The 15,983-nt window shown below is 37.6% G+C and overlaps 1 protein-coding gene across 2 annotated transcripts in view; it reads right to left on the bottom strand.

Moving 5' to 3' along the window:
* The window catches only part of CPED1 (cadherin like and PC-esterase domain containing 1), a 154,705-nt gene that overhangs the window by 69,569 nt on the left and 69,153 nt on the right, over positions 1-15,983 (bottom strand). For both annotated transcript variants that reach the window (XM_074903153.1, XM_074903155.1), the window contains exons 10-16: positions 15,667-15,834; positions 14,655-14,759; positions 13,600-13,769; positions 8,527-8,591; positions 8,158-8,202; positions 6,092-6,278; positions 3,057-3,225 (exon numbers count right to left, since the gene is read on the bottom strand). In XM_074903153.1, coding sequence (XP_074759254.1) covers positions 3,057-3,225; positions 6,092-6,278; positions 8,158-8,202; positions 8,527-8,591; positions 13,600-13,769; positions 14,655-14,759; positions 15,667-15,834 — 909 coding nt within the window. The remainder of the gene's footprint in view (positions 1-3,056; positions 3,226-6,091; positions 6,279-8,157; positions 8,203-8,526; positions 8,592-13,599; positions 13,770-14,654; positions 14,760-15,666; positions 15,835-15,983) is intronic.

Raw genomic sequence — 15,983 nt, 5'->3', positions numbered from 1 at the left:
GAGGGTGATAGTCCTGTTTTAAGAGCTCACTGGTTTTTGCTGTTTGCTTTGCATTCTATCTTGATATCACAGCTTCACAGGTGATAATGAAATGGCACCACTTCTCTCAAGGACATTTGATTTTAATATTGTCAACAATTGCACAAAATAAAGTTAAATCACAAACCAATAATCTCTCCATCTGCAGTCTAAGCAATACTGTCAGAATGAAGAACACACAGTGAAAGGCAACCAAAGCTGCTGAAGGTGCTCTGGCAATGCCATGGTTTATTCCCTACTAATTTGGTTTTAATGAGGATATTATAGCTGCTATCAAAAAAGAGAGAGGACAATATTTTTTCCCCTTTTAGGAGCTGCAAGGCTTGGAACTACACACTTCTTAATTCAATAGCCCTGAAAGTAATCCAGGATTATTCAACTGCATGAGAATTGTTAGAAGACTGGAAAAAGCATCCCACACTGTCTTTTTATTGTAACCTTCCTTATAGTATCATTTTGCAGTGAAACCTGAATATCCTAATGGGATTAAACATAAAAGAAAGTCAGGAAAAAAAAATGCTGGATTAGAATTTTAACTGAAGCCTTCTGTGAGAAAGACCACACCACTGTCAGTGACCTTTCTCTCCCCATGTGTGATCCCAGTTGTGCCTAGTCAAGTGTCCAAAGGAGACTCCATCAGTTCATGCTGATTTATCCTTTTGCTCCTAAAACAGGTGTCTTGTTACTAAGAGAAAAAACATTCCTGCCATTGATCAGGGCATATTAACCCACCCTGCAAGAGCGCACAATGTTCTCTGGCATGAAAAGCAGAATGTAATGATGCTATTTGAGACCTGAGTCTTGTATCAATAAAAAACATCACTCTAAGTAAAAGGCAACAAATTCTGTACTAGCGAATGGGGAAAAAGGAGAAAAAAATGCAGACTTTTGAGTGTTTTAGAATGCCATTTCTATCTCCAGCTCCAGTCTTAATTTGTTTTTTAAAGGCAGTCTCTGATAATTTTGCCTTTAACGTATCTAAAAAAAATGTTTTAAATTCTCATACTGTATCTTCACAGCCCTCTTTAGATACCACAAGAATGTTTTTCATCTCATTTTTACTCTAAATTCCTGAAGACCTCCCTAGCTCTGAACAATTATAATAATTAGAGAGTAGTTATTCACATAGGAGCAGAAAACAAAGCTCAATCAAAAGAAACTTCTAAAACACTTTTCATTTTTATCATTCTAGATCTCTTTGCCTTTACAGCGCTTCAAAGATTCATACTCAGTCTCATAAATGTTATCATAAAACATTAACAACAGTGTAAACTCTAGTGTGGGAGGATGTGTATGAGGTTGAATTCCTGTTCCTACCCCCAGATACATGCCCCAAATTGGGCAAGAGGAGCTTTCTTCACATCTTTCCAGCCAGCGTGTTCTCCTAGTAATATAACTCTATCTCAAGCTATTGCTGCTCTCCTTTTTATACTAATTCACACCTGAACTAAAATCTTAGATATTGTATGTGTTTTTCTTATTTGTTTTACTGTAGCAGCTACAAGATCTAACGCTGAGCCAGTACAAAGAGCAAAAAGATGGTCCTTGACCTTTGAGCTTGTAAGATAAGTGTAAGAGAAGAGACAAATAGTAAGTAGAGGGCCAGACGAACCACAATCAGGTATTCAGATCAGCAGTCATTAGGCTGTGACTACTACATACATTTTCCCTGACAGTTCTGATTTGCAGATTGAGATAATTATTGTCAACATACAATTTGCTATCAACATTTATAATCCCTTTGGCTCCTGTTTGAAGCCTAGTGCTTATTTCTCCACAGGAAAAAAAGATCCCTCTTGATCTGTCCCATCACATAAAATGCTTTGCCTTCTCCCACCCTCCTCTACCAACCTCTTCTGCAGTATATAGAGAGAAACTGGAGAAGGGAAATACATTTTATTAAAATGATATATTGATATATAAAGAACTTCATAAAGAAGATAAATAAAAATAGGAATAGATATTTGACATGAACATGGATGACAGTTTCAATACTATGGCTTTGAAAATCCTGATTCCTTGTTGCTGAATTAATTGTGACTAAAAATATTCTTCCTGGATTCTCTAATATTTAGAATGAACCCACCAATCTATTTAAAATCCCACAGACAAAAGCGCTGCCCTTGATTATGATCTACCATGTCACTTCCTTCTTTGAACTGACTGGCTTATCTTTGCCCATCATATCAAGTACCAACATTTAGTCCTCAAACTCTGAAATTCAAACAGCTCTGCTCCAGCCTGTGTCCCAGGTTTTCTATCTTATGAAGAATATGTTTATTACCATAGTTTCACTAACTAAAAGCTTCACTGTTCATTTCTTTCATTATATTTCTTCCAATTTTGTGTCTAATTCAGGCTGAGCTTCCCTTCCCCAGCCCTTCTTTAACCCTATCAGACACTCTTGTCTTTTTTTTCATTCAAGACACCCACTGCTTCCTAAGTATTGTTTTTTGTAAGGAGTAATTTACTTGCATTCCCAAACTTATGCAATGCAATGTAAGTAACAGTCATCCCATCCTTCAGAATCATCAGTGGGTTTTTTCCATTGTGTTTGTTGGTGTTCTAGAATAAATACTTTTCATTCATAAATCAGCATTTGTCTTGAACACTGATAAACACACCATCATCATAAATATCTTTCCTGGTAAAAGGATTTCCATGGCTCTGATGTCGCAGATATGAAAACTGCAGTCTGCTCATTGCAAACAGAGCGATGGTTTTCTCACAAGCAAACAACAGTGCTCTAATAGGTAGGGTTTTGGCTGACCAAAGTAAGGATTAATTGACTTGGAGCTCTCAAATACATAAGTAACAGGTACTTATGCTGGACTTACTTTTTATATCCCAAACATTTTGTAAATGCTGTATTTCATACAATTATAGCATTTAGAACTCAGATTCTAAACTCATCAAAACTGGCTTTGGCCCATGAACCCAAATTTATACCACTGAATGAACAGAAGCTAGTTAAATTCACTATTAATTTGTATAGTAAAGGAATATAGATAGAATACCTGCACAAACCCACACAACATATAGTCATCAAATAAAGGCAGACTGGGGCGGTCCTCTCGATAAATTGTGATTTTGTAGCTGCTCACAATCAGAGGGCTGGGCTGCGAATCATCTGTTACGAGAATGATGACTTTGTTCAATCCAAGGCCAAGGGGGTAGTTAGCAATGCTGCAAGGCAAAAAAGGAAAGAAGTGGAATAAACACTAAAGAAACAAAGATTTACACTGCTTTATCTATGGCAGGTAAACTTTACTTGCTCCTTGAGACTTCTATTTCTAACATACTATTTTAAATAAAATCAGTGTAAAATGAGATTTTTAACAATTTACAATTCTTTCAGGAAGACAAAATACTGACAGTGAACTTAGTGAAAACATCTTCAAGTGGCAGTGGCAACAATTCTGTGAATGAAGCCACTAGGGATAATAATTCCTGTTAGGTCCAAGTTCATGGTGAAGTCAGCAGGGAGACAAAAAATATCAGAGGTGTCAGCTAGCCATTGAAATTGGCCACTAGACAAATGTGATGGAGTCCCAGACAAACTGCTCAGACAGACAGGAGTAAAACTAGACTGTGCTCTTCTTCCCTTGGCAGGGAAATGAGAAAAGCTGAAACACACAGAACCTGCACTTCCAGGGCTTTAACTTTTCAGTGTAAAGGACATATTGCTATTCTGTTTTCCTTTTACAAGGAAGAAATATCTTGTGTTTTGCATGTATCCATATTGACAGCCAAGGTGGTTAATATTAAAATACTAAAAAGTTGAATGGAAGAATTTTATGGGAGCTCCTTCTGAAATGATGAATCAAGGCTAATTTCTTATTGAGAATACAGGGAGCATATTAGGCATTAGATCAGTAACAACTGCACAGAGTGGTTACTAGCAGACATTCTAGGGCAAAACATCTGCTTCATAGTCAGTCAAAAGATGAAGTGTTGCATAGGCATCTCATGCCATGGAGCAAAGCTGGCTCTGTAATGGTTAAGGATTCTTCCTCCCAAGCAAATAACTGTCCCTGATTTCCTTTTTATCCACTCACTAATGACTAGCATGTAAATAGGTCAGTTATCTGGTTCTGAGATACCTGACCCAGATGAATAAACACTTTTTGTCCCTCCCAACATCCAAAACCAGGTCATGCCCAAAATGCCTATTGGGATTTTCCCTGGGACATGCTGTTGTCTGTGAGAGAGCTGGTTGGAAAAGCCAAAACTGTGCCAGGGATCATAGTAGCAATTAAACATCATGGATGATTGTAGGTCAGTACTCAAGCCAGATGTTTAGTGATGACTTTGGTCTCTCCCTTATTCTCCAGCTTTATACTTCTCTAAAAGATCAGATAAACTGGGACTTGCTGATGACATGACCCACTTAGTGATGAGGGGAAAGGCTGTGGATGTTGTTTACCTGGACTTTAATAAAAAGCCTTTGACACTTTCTCACAGCATTCTCCTGGTGAAACTGACTGCTCATGCTTGGACAGGCATATGCTTTCCTGGGTAAAAAACTGGAAGAATGGCTGGCCCCAAAGAGTGTTGGTGAATGAAGTTAAATCCAGTTGGTGACTGGTCGCAAGTGGTGTTCCCCAGGACTCAGTACTGGAGCCAGTTTTGTTTAATATCTTTATTGGTGATTTGGATGAGGGGATTGAGTGCACCCTCATTAAGTTTTCAGATACACCAAGTTGGGTGGGAGAGTTGATCTGCTTGATGGTAGGGAGGTTCCACAGAGGGAACTGGACAGGCTGGATCAATGGGCCAGGTCAATTGTATGAGGTTCAACATGGCCAAGTGCTGGGTCCTGCACTTGGGTGTTAACAGCCCCATGCAATGCTACGGGCTTGGGGAAGAGTGTCTGGAAAGCTGCCCGGAGGAAAAGGACCTAGGAGTGTTGGTCAACAACCAGCTGAATGTGAGCCAGCCATGTGCCCAGGTGGCCAATAGCATCCTGACTTGTATCAGAAATAGTGTGGCCAGCACTAGGGAAGTGATCCACTGTACTCAGCACTGGTGAGGCCACACTTTGAATACCGTGTTCATTTTTGGGCCCCTCACTACAAGAAAGACATTGAGGTGCTGGAGGCTGTCCAAATAAGGGCAACGAAGCTGGTGCAGGGTCTGGAGCACAGGTCGTACGAGGAGCGGCTGAGGGAACTGGGGGTGTTTAGTCTGGAGAAGAGGAGGCTGAGGGGAGACCTCATCGCCCTCTACAGCTCCCTGAAAGGAGGTTGTAGTAAGGTGGGTTCTCTTCTCCCAAGTAAGAATTGATAGGACAAGAGGAAACAGCCTCAAATTGTGCCAGGGGAGGTCTAAATCAGCTATTAGGAAAAATTTCTTCACTGACAGAGTTGTCAAGCATTGGAACAGACTGTCCAGGGAAGTGGTTGAGTCCCCATCCTTGAAGGTATTTAAAAGATGTGTAGAAGTGGTGGGGACATGGTTTAGTGGTGGATTTGGCAGTGCTAGGTTAATGGTTGGACGTGATGATCTTAAGGGTCTTTTCCAACCTGAATGATTCTATGATAATTCCCTATAATTCTGACAAAACTGGATCATTCTAAGTGAGTAAACTTGAATTTATTTCTTTTGATCCCAGATGTCCTACTCTGACCCACACAGGCAGACTGCTGGCTGAGAGACCAAGCCCAGTGGGGCAATAGCTTAGGTCACAGTGCAAAATCAAGGTCTGGATACAAAAGCTCAAGTTCTTTGCTGTCTACTGTGTGCAGTGTAATAATGGTCTGTTCCCACCCAGCTTTGATGTTGCAGTGACTGGAGATTCTGGGGGAGTTGCTAGCAACTGTGTACTTCATAAAGCTAGTATTAATTATGGCTTGAGAACACATTACCTTTGCCTTCAGGACCTTGACAAATAAATACAAATTTCTGAGTGTTGAAATCTCTCTGAATTTCCTGTGACTAATCTATAGGCATTATGTGGTTTTGGAACAACAAAACAACTCTGTAATATTCTGACATATTTCCAATGTTAAGGACACATGTGGTTTTCACGCTCATGTTTTGTCACTCATACCTTGGCCCTTTCTTCTCATCAAGGTGTACTTGGCATTGACAGTTAGAGGGTTCTGCTCCTATCTTCACTGTCACTATGTCGAATGGGACTTCTGCGTAGTATTCTTTGGTCTTTGGGTTAAACTGAGGATTCAAGTCCAGCTGTGGACTGGTGAAGATCTGCCTGATATGAGATAGGGTATCTTTATCTGTTCCAAGAAGGCATCAAAGAAAAAACTGTGAAATGTATGAACATTTTTAAGTAATGCGCAACTTCTGGCAGACTGATAACATGTACAGTGGCAAGACTTCTAATGCCTGATCACTCTAAGACTGATAATCCTGCTTCAAGGTCTTAATGGAGTGTGTATTGGCATTTGAGATAAATTTTGAGACCCTGAAAGGATTTTAATCATTCAGTGCCCAATTACTTTAGTCAGAGTCACAAAAATCGAAGTCTAAGTAAGCCTTTGAAAATGCAAGGATTAAGTCTGGGAGATTCTGCCTCCAGATGGTTAAGCAAAACTTAAAGAAGAGTAAGGCCAAAATTCATAACCTACTTAGGTACCAGCCTGTGTACAGGGTTTATGTACAAGTGTAATTGCCAATAAAAATCCAAATAAGTTAGACATACTCTTATTGTTCATGAGAACAAGTCACATGGAGATATTGAGACCCATAGGGTCATTTGCAGTACAGCTGGAAGAAGGTTTTATTAAAATTCTTAAATCAAAAAAATCCAGCTCCTTCCCTCTGTATGAAATCTCCACAATCAAATCCTATTTGCTCAAGTGTATCCTTTAATTTTGTAGCGTTTGCCAAATGACTCATGAGAATAATTATTTGCTGGCAACCCACTTTTGACAAATATTTTAATCCAAACTATTGGATTCAGATTTACAGTATAATTACACATTCAAAACTTGCTTTACACATATATTCTCTAGTATGTTTTTAAAACTAGCAGAAAACACTCCAGCCAGGAAACTCTTTCTCTGTAATATGTGAAATATCTTGTGGCTTAAAGCATGGCTTTAAAGGGTCATAAAGGATGCAAGCAGTTCTATGTGGGCTTTTTTTACCTCAAAATATCTGTCTTGAGAAAAAAAAAACAGGGCAATTTCAGCACTCTTGAATGGATTAAAATGTAAAGAATGTTATTCCAATGGAAGAGCAAAATTTGAGCTAGATTTGAGGGGGAATAAAAGCTTGTAAGTTGACACACAGAAGGTATTTTAAGAAATCCTACAAGTGAGTATGAATACTTCTCCAGATCCTGTATGCCTCACTTAGAAAGGCTATCTCACTACTAGCTTAAAAATGAGGAGGAATTTTCAAAAAAAAAAAGAATTGAGGTATTTTAAAAATAAAATATGATGCAATCAGAATGGTGCCAGTCAGCCAGCCCAGGAGCATTTCTGGCCTCTGACTGACACAAAAGAGTTCCTAGAGGCACCATGAAATCAGTATCAGAGAGGAAATGAGGCTCAATGGATAGAAAAGCCTTTCCACCACAGAGCAATTGTTTCACATTTATAAAGCGACCCCTCAGATGATGTGTCAATAAGGACGGCAGAAGAAAGCATTGCTCCCACCAAAGACAAATACACTTTAAATCATTACATATCTTTAAATATACATTAAATATTCCTACAAGCACATATTTTAGAAAAACTCTTCATCTCTTAAGCAGCTCTTTAAAACTCCACCACTGAGTTGAAGACTGGCCTTATACAAGGCTGATTAAACACCACACAAGTTTAAAGGTTATTCCACAAGAAAAAATGTATGCTAAAGTTCTTGGAAATAAGGGACAAAAGTCTACTGAAGTGCAGCAAGTTATCAATGAGTGCTGGAATACTCACATTAATATGCACACATAGCAATGTTTAACTTTGTGCTTGAAGCTTATTTAACATAATAGCCCAATTACTGAGTGATTCATAAACATTCTTGCTACTTAAAAATCCTTTTTACATGACAGACCACAGGCATTCCATTCACTGAAATGTTATGCAGAAAAACCCGAAAATTCTTTAAGTAATCTTTCTTCTTGACCCTTAGTGGTCTAGAAAGACCTTGACTTACCATAACTGCATTGTCTTTCTTTAGTCTTACTGGAATAATGCAATACTGAAAGATAAACAGAAACAATTAATAATTTTCTGCTCTAAGCCTGATTCACAATCCTATAGGAGAAGGAACTCTCATTGTGTTAATTATAAAAAATACTGTGTACTTTAAGTGTGAGATCTTTGCTTTAGGTTCACAAACACTGCTCATGGGCTCAGCAGAACAACTTACACAGATAAGGAAGAAATTGGTCTTTTATATGTAGTAAGCTAAGAGCTTCCAACTGGAAAGCAAACCAACATAATCTAAATCATATATGTTATCAGAAGTAGAACAAATAGGGAAAACATATCATGTATAAAAGAACTTACTCTGATCCCTTACCTTCATGATTCTTCCTGAAGTCAGAAGGAACATTCTGCTTAGGATTTGCATTTTCTTGAGAATTCCTGTCGATTCAATAGCAGACATATTTCTACATGAATGGAAGGAACAGAAACCATAGAACATTTTTCAAAAATTTCTATATGGCAACCCAGGGCACATGGCATTTTAATATTCTCCATGAAAGATGAACCTTCTGGATTCACATTCCCAACATTAGCAATATTACCTGAATGAACGTGACAGAAAACACACATTCCATAATAAATGGTAGCATATAACAAGAAAAAAGAAAACCAGAAATAAATTTCAAAACATAGTTGAATTGCTGAGTAAAGGAAGAGTAGATACAACCAAGAATAAAATAACCCAAACCATATCTCTTCAATGTTTCTATGACTTTTTAAAATATATATATATATATATATATTTGAGATTAAAGTTAGACTTTGCTGCAAATGAATTAAATATAAATGAAGGCCTGTATCAAGGTGAATATCTGTGCCAACATTAACATGAATTCATATAAAGGAACATCTATGTGTTCTAATTTATTTGCTAATTCAAAACAAATCACATGATTAACATCCAGAGAATATATATATATATATATATATATATATATATATAAAAAAATCCTCAGTGAAAAAAGACAAGTCAATTGCAATGGTTCATTAACATGCTAGTGGTGCCTATATTACTAACTTCACAGATTTTTTCTTTCATATAGCATTTTGGGAGCATAGTAGAAGAAAGGCAATAGGCTTCTCTCTGGCCCATGTACTGGACCTCTGGCTGATAAGACCTTTACGGAGGTCTGTTAGCATTTCTTGAAGCTTTCACATGTTTTCCTCCCAGTGTTTTCAATAGAAGTTCTGATAAAGCAGCTTCTTCCCAGATATTGCTGCCCATTCAGTCTGGATTTTGAAAGACAACACTGTCTGTGTCAAGGAAGGGAGGTGGCAATATTGTTCTGTGCAATCAGCCATCACTAATGTTTCAACAAGAGCTGCTGAAAGCAATATTGAGGTCAATCATTGTAAAAGGTAAACTGTCCAATAACAAAACAGAGATTTCTACATTATCTCAATGAGATAAGGAAAGAAGAAACTGGCAGATCCATGTGCCTCTCTCTGTGTGTGCATGAAAATGTAGTTCTGAGGTTGCAGTGTCTAGACACTGCCCTAGTTTCATGCATATTGATGACCTCCTTCAAAGGAGGCACTTAAACTATTAGAGAGTTTGTTTTCCAAGTTATAAGTCATTTTGCACACCTCTTTCTGTTTGCCAAGGAGGTAATGGCTAACACCTGTCAATCAAATACATTTTTTCTCTCCGCTGTTCCTTTTTGACTGCCCAGTCCCAAATCCTATTGTAAGGTGAAAACAAGATGTCTTAACTCTATAAAATGTCAGACTTTGGTTTAGCCAGAGGACATCTCGGGAGTGTGGCAGCCACCACCACTGCATGGCCCTGGCTCCCAAAGGAACAGTGTGACCTGTACATGTGAACTATGTAAAGAGATTGTAATTATCTTCAAAAAACATTAAGACACTTATAACAACTCTGACTAATTACAACAGGGTATCAAAATGCAATAGTTAGAAATTATTTTGCAGAAAGATACTCAGATTATATTGTAGCCAGCAGGACTAGGGAAGTCAGGGTGTGGCTGAGACCCTGGCCTCTGCAGACTCCTTTCCTTCACAAGCCATTATTCAAGAAGGGACCTTCATCTGTAGGAGTGGTCCCTTATTTATTTAGTATCTTGGAGGAGCTATCAAGCACAGATGTCCTCATTGCCTACCCACTTTGCAATTAACTCTAATGAAATTAATGACTGTATGTCAGGTACCCTAGGTGGGTTCATGCTTGTGAAGGTACCTTTTTAAAGATTGCTGCTGTGCACATCACAAACTATTGACAGTATTCAGTAGAGTTATGAATTTTATTTCTTTAGATGATGTTTTGTATGTCTCCCTTGAAAATGAGGAGCCACTGGAGGTAATTTTGTGAGACATGATCACTAACAATTTTTTTCTGATTAACCAACAGATGAGCTCTCTGTTTTGTAGTGTTTTTGTAGTGTTTCCTTAACCAACAGCTTTCCTTAACCAACAGTTGAGCTCTCTGTTTTGTAGTGTTTTGTAGTGTTTTTGTAGTGTTTCCTTGGCTTCAGTCACTGTTTCCATGAGGGCATTTAGTTCACCCAATTAAGTATCCTGTGCTAATCTTCAAAAGGGAAATACAAAATTGCAGACTCAAGAGTGGGATTGGTTTCCTGGCACTTAATACCAAGTGTCTTTTTCCTTTCTTTCTTCCCTCTGTCTCTCATTCTTCCCATTGCAAATCAGTAATCTTATCCAAACTTCCTTGCTTTTGCCTTCTTCTGCCCCATAGTCTGAACCATGTTTTTTTCTCAAACTGCCCAGGTGATGAGCATGACCAAGTTAAACTCCAAGAAATTATTTCCAACCCAAATTCAATTCGAGGGCTACTGCTTCTATATTGACCTTAAAAGGGGCTTGCATATGGGAAGCTAGCAACATTTTCCCAAATGTATCAGTTTCATAGAACCATTTGCAACTCTATTGACCTTCTTGGGCTTTTGTTTTATACAAATACAGAAGGATTCTCTTTTCTCACTAATCTGATTCTCCCATGTTATCCTGCTGTCTGACACAGACAAATATACTTGCCACAGTACTTCATAGCCCCTATATTAAAAGACAGTAAAGATGTGTTTCAGTCATATCACAAGTTGAAACTGTGTAGAGTTGAAAAATGGCACACAAACAATGCAGAACATTTATTTCAGTGCACATTGTAGGTAGTACCACTCCATCACCTCGAAGCACATTGTCATATGTTATACCAGTACATCTGAGATGGTCATTCTCACCTAGGCTGTAAAAATTTCATTATAGTTTGAGATGAGTTTCTAGAGTTCTTGATTCTCCTGTGGAAGGAATTCAGAGTTCCCTAATACAATTTAAGGTTTCAATACTAGTCATGTAGGTGATATGGGTAAAGAAAAGTAGACCAGGAAACTTCTTTAAATCCTGTCTCCATCCTGTAGATTCATGATCAGTGAACAGAATAACTGTACAAGACATAAGTCAGAAGTCAATATTTTCCCCATAAGTATCTTCGCTGCCTGGAAGGTCATCTGTGCAAATCACTGGATTTTGTAAATGAAAATATCAGTTTTGCATAATCAGAGAAACAAGAACTGTTAAATAAACAACCTGACCTTAACTGAAGCAATGCCGAAAAAGTGTTCTGATATACAAACTCTTCAAAGCTGGGAATCTTGAAAAAGATTAATCAAATCTCAAAGAGAATGCATACCCAAGTTATTTGGGAGTAAGCTCTACTAAGCTCTTTCTTCCTTGCAATTAATTGTAATTACATGCATATCTGACACATGCATCACCATCACATGCATGTAGCTATAGGAGTGGAAGATTATGATTTAGCAATGTCAAAACACATGGGTTTTTTGTACAGTGAATGAACAGAATGGCATTATTAGCTTAGCCATCAAAAAAAAAAATACAGTGCAAAAAAGCAGATTGGCCTATACCCTGGAGAAAGGTCATGGTACCTCTACATATTTATACACATACAATAATGTCCAGTATGAAGAAAAAGAAGAGGACAAGGAGCTTGCTCAAACTGAGTGAGTGACACAGCTTAGATTGGAACAGAAAGCTGAGAAAGGTTGGTATGCTTTGATATGCAAACCTAAATATTTTGGCAAGAGGGCAAGGGCTTACACATGAATGCAAGCAGCTGCATCTTTGAGCTGCTTTTCACATAATGGCCATCAGTAACAACAATAACACTTAGCTCATTCATGGAACTGTGTATTTTCAAAACACTAATAGTTACCTAGCACTGTGGTAAAGCATAAACTCCACTTTATAGCTAAGCAAACAAAGATACAGATGACTATTGACTTGTTGAAAGCCACACCCAAGACAATAAGGAACAGAACTAAAATTTAAAAGATCTTACAGACACCTTATATAGTCACTACAACATTCTCCAAGAAAAATGTACAAAATAATGTCATTCACACAATTAACTTCCACTCAGTGGAATGGAGCATAAAAGTCTAATGTGCATCTGTTCCCAAGTCCTTGTTTGCAAAATAATATGTGCCTGTAGTCATAAAGAAGTGTGGTACACATGTGTATGAAACTTTATTAGCCAAGAGATAATGAGGACAGAAAACACATTTTTACAAATTTTATACTAAGATATAGTATACCACAACTTTTCTCCCTCCCTCCCTCCCTCCCTCCCTCCCTCCCTCCCTCCCTCCCTCCCTCCCTCCCTCCTCCTTCCTTCCTTCCTTCCTTCCTTCCTTCCTTCCTTCCTTCCTTCCTTCCTTCCTTCCTTCCTTCCTTCCTTCCTTCCTTCCTTCCTTCCTTCCTTCCTTCCTTCCTTCCTTCCTTCCTTCCTTCCTTCTGAAAATTTCTTGACAGAAGCTCAATGGATCTAATCTTATCATTACAATATTTTTCCAGCTTTTCAAAAGGAGTTAAAATGAGATTCTCAGAGTATTATGCTCTTTGATTCATTTGTTGTTGGACAGAAAATTTAGACACTCAACATTATTAGTCTCTTCTGGAAAAATTCTCACCTGAAATTTTATATTTTTCATACAGTTTTACTTTTAATTCGTCGATAAATTAAAAGACAGTCTGAACCCTGGTAAGCACTCCTAATTTGAGTTTACAGTTTTTCAGAAACAACTTACCTAATTTACTTCATATTTCTTAGAAAATAATTTACTGTAGCTCCAATTATTTTTTAACCCAGAGTTCTCTATATCAGAAAGAGAAGCAAAGGGACAAAACTGACATATGTAGAAACCTAACTACATGTCTAATGGTAGAAGGCCTGACATGCTCCATGATGGGATGATGAACCTTCATCACAAATCTTGTAAGTCCACCTACATCTACTGAAGGACTAAGTTTTATGAGGCTTACTGGAGCTACTGCAATTAATTAATATCATTCGAGAAACTACCCTCAACATATCACATAACAACTACCTTACCATTCTGAAAGATTTGTATGTGCCTCTTTAGTCATGAACTGGAATTGTTCAAGTAAACTGGAAAGCAACCAATGCACAGTCAGGACTGAACCAAGCCGTCTCATTGGGTCTACCATGTGATAAAGGTCACGCAGTAAAGTTTGAATCTTGGGTGCAGCAGAAGGGAAAAGCTGAGAAGAGAGACAATGATTAGAGACTACACATTATAATGTAAAAAATGTAAAAAAGTGAGAAGTGAGAAGACAGTGTATATAGCATACAGATGCATGTATCTTAATGCTATTTCCCACATGTTATAGAAAATGACCATCTTGCCCAGTCTTGCAAATCAGGATTGCTAGTACTGACATGGAAGTCTAATTCTTTTGCCACTGATTTGACTTCCAGATCTATTCAGGTCAATCCCTCTTCAGAAAGTCTCATCAGTCTCCAACTCATCTAGCAGGTCTAGAAGAAAACCTGATATCATACAGACTTTCTGAACAAAGATCCAGTTGCAGATCTTTTATTTCTCCAACACTTGTCATATCACTCCTTAACTGCCATGCCTATTCACAGACACTGTTACTCCTCCATCCCTATTCTTCTCCAAAAATGAACTCACTTGAAGTGTGTAGAAGACACATATTCCACCTGCTTTTTTGGCCACTTTTTCATCTATATTTATACTCCGGTCATGAACTCAGTGTTGTACTGTCTCCAGTTCTTACATTCACGCCTGTTTTGCTTCTCTATCATTCTATTTTCTTACCAACTCATTAGTCATTTACATAATATTCCTCCTTTTCCTTTTATTCTATTTTCTGGTCTCTGTTTCTGCTTTAGATGTTCTTTTCAATTAATTCTCTACTCAAATTCCCTGTTTTATTTCTTTATCTCTTCTAATTTAAATTTCAAAAATCCTCCAAAATAAAATCAGCATAACCTCTACCTCCCTGCTTTCCTGTTCATCCAGCTTAATACATGTGCCAGAGACAGCAAAGAATGGTAATGGAGAAATGTTAAGAGGTTTACATAAGTATGTATCTAATACAACAAAACCCTGTTTATTTTACCAGCTCAAATTGTCCCAGATTCTTCAGCTCCTTTATGAAAGTAATCATTGAATTTATCTCTTCTAAAGACAAACATTGCTCATCTTCTCTGTGGTAAGTTCCACCCTATGAAGGAAAGGGGAGAATGTTCTGGTGAGATCATATGGAAAGCAGAGTGCTTTCATTAGACCCCAATCCCTTTGGTGATCAAAGGAACAAGTTACAGCAGCTCTCAACTTGCCCTAGCCTCATCCAAAGCCATGTCCAGCCATCTCCTTGATAGCTCTTCTCACTTCTCAGTCTAGAATAAAGTAGACTGTGCAATAGCTTTGTGTAGAAAAGCACCCATAGAAACTACCATGGGCACAGACGACATAAAGTATAGACACTGAAGTGGATAGTTTGAAATGTGGTCTGGTCTCCTACAGAACACAGACTTAGGTAATCATATCATATATGTGCATATGTCAGTGGCTTCCTACTCTATCCTGCGATAAATTTAGAACCCATGACCTGGTTTTAGTCACACCTCTCTGAGAGGCAGAAGTCACATGGATAATTTAGTCCTGTAAGTCTTGCAGGGGGCTCCTCAGAAATGCACCCTTAAAAGTGCCCAGACTGAGAGAAATACTGATAAAGGAGATCTCATCTTGTCAGAAATAGTTTTCACTAGTGATGCAAACCTTATACAGATCCTATAAATGCAAAAAAATTTAGTTGGATCTTGCATTCAGAATAAGACATGAAATTATAGGAAACAAAATTTAATTTTGATGCTCATGAATCTACTGAGTTAATAAATTCTAGGCTTATGAAAACACACAAAACTGTATATTAGAAAAGACCATTAAAAATGATGGGAAAATTACTTTTTAAAGTTTTAAACATAATACAGTACTTTAAAGTAACAGATAGTTTTGATTAAATAAATCCTTCATTCTGTAAGTTGGCACCAGCAGTTTCAGAAAGGCATACAATTTAATATAAAATGTTTTCAAACAGTTAATACTAAGAAAAAGGTGGAATCAATGACCTTGCTCACAGTTGATCCATGTATTTTTTGTAAAGCTTCTATGAAACTGGATGTTGAGGATTCATTAGATAAGAGAAATTTAAACGTATCTTCAAAAAGAAATTCTTTGAAAGTTTGGTCCTGAATATTTGATTCATCCTCATCCTGAAAGTCAAACTTGTCATGAACCTGTTGGAAAACAATGTAAGAATTTACAGTTTGAATATCAAGCCCAGTCTTCTCATAACCACATATACCAAACTAGAACTATTTATCAAAAAAAAAAAAAAAAAAAAAAGTCATAACACTAATAAAAGACAGGATTATAATATAACATG

Source organism: Athene noctua, chromosome 3, assembly GCF_965140245.1.
Source record: "Athene noctua chromosome 3, bAthNoc1.hap1.1, whole genome shotgun sequence".
Classification (NCBI taxonomy): Eukaryota; Metazoa; Chordata; class Aves; order Strigiformes; family Strigidae; genus Athene; species Athene noctua.
This window is presented reverse-complemented; position numbering and strand designations above follow the sequence as displayed.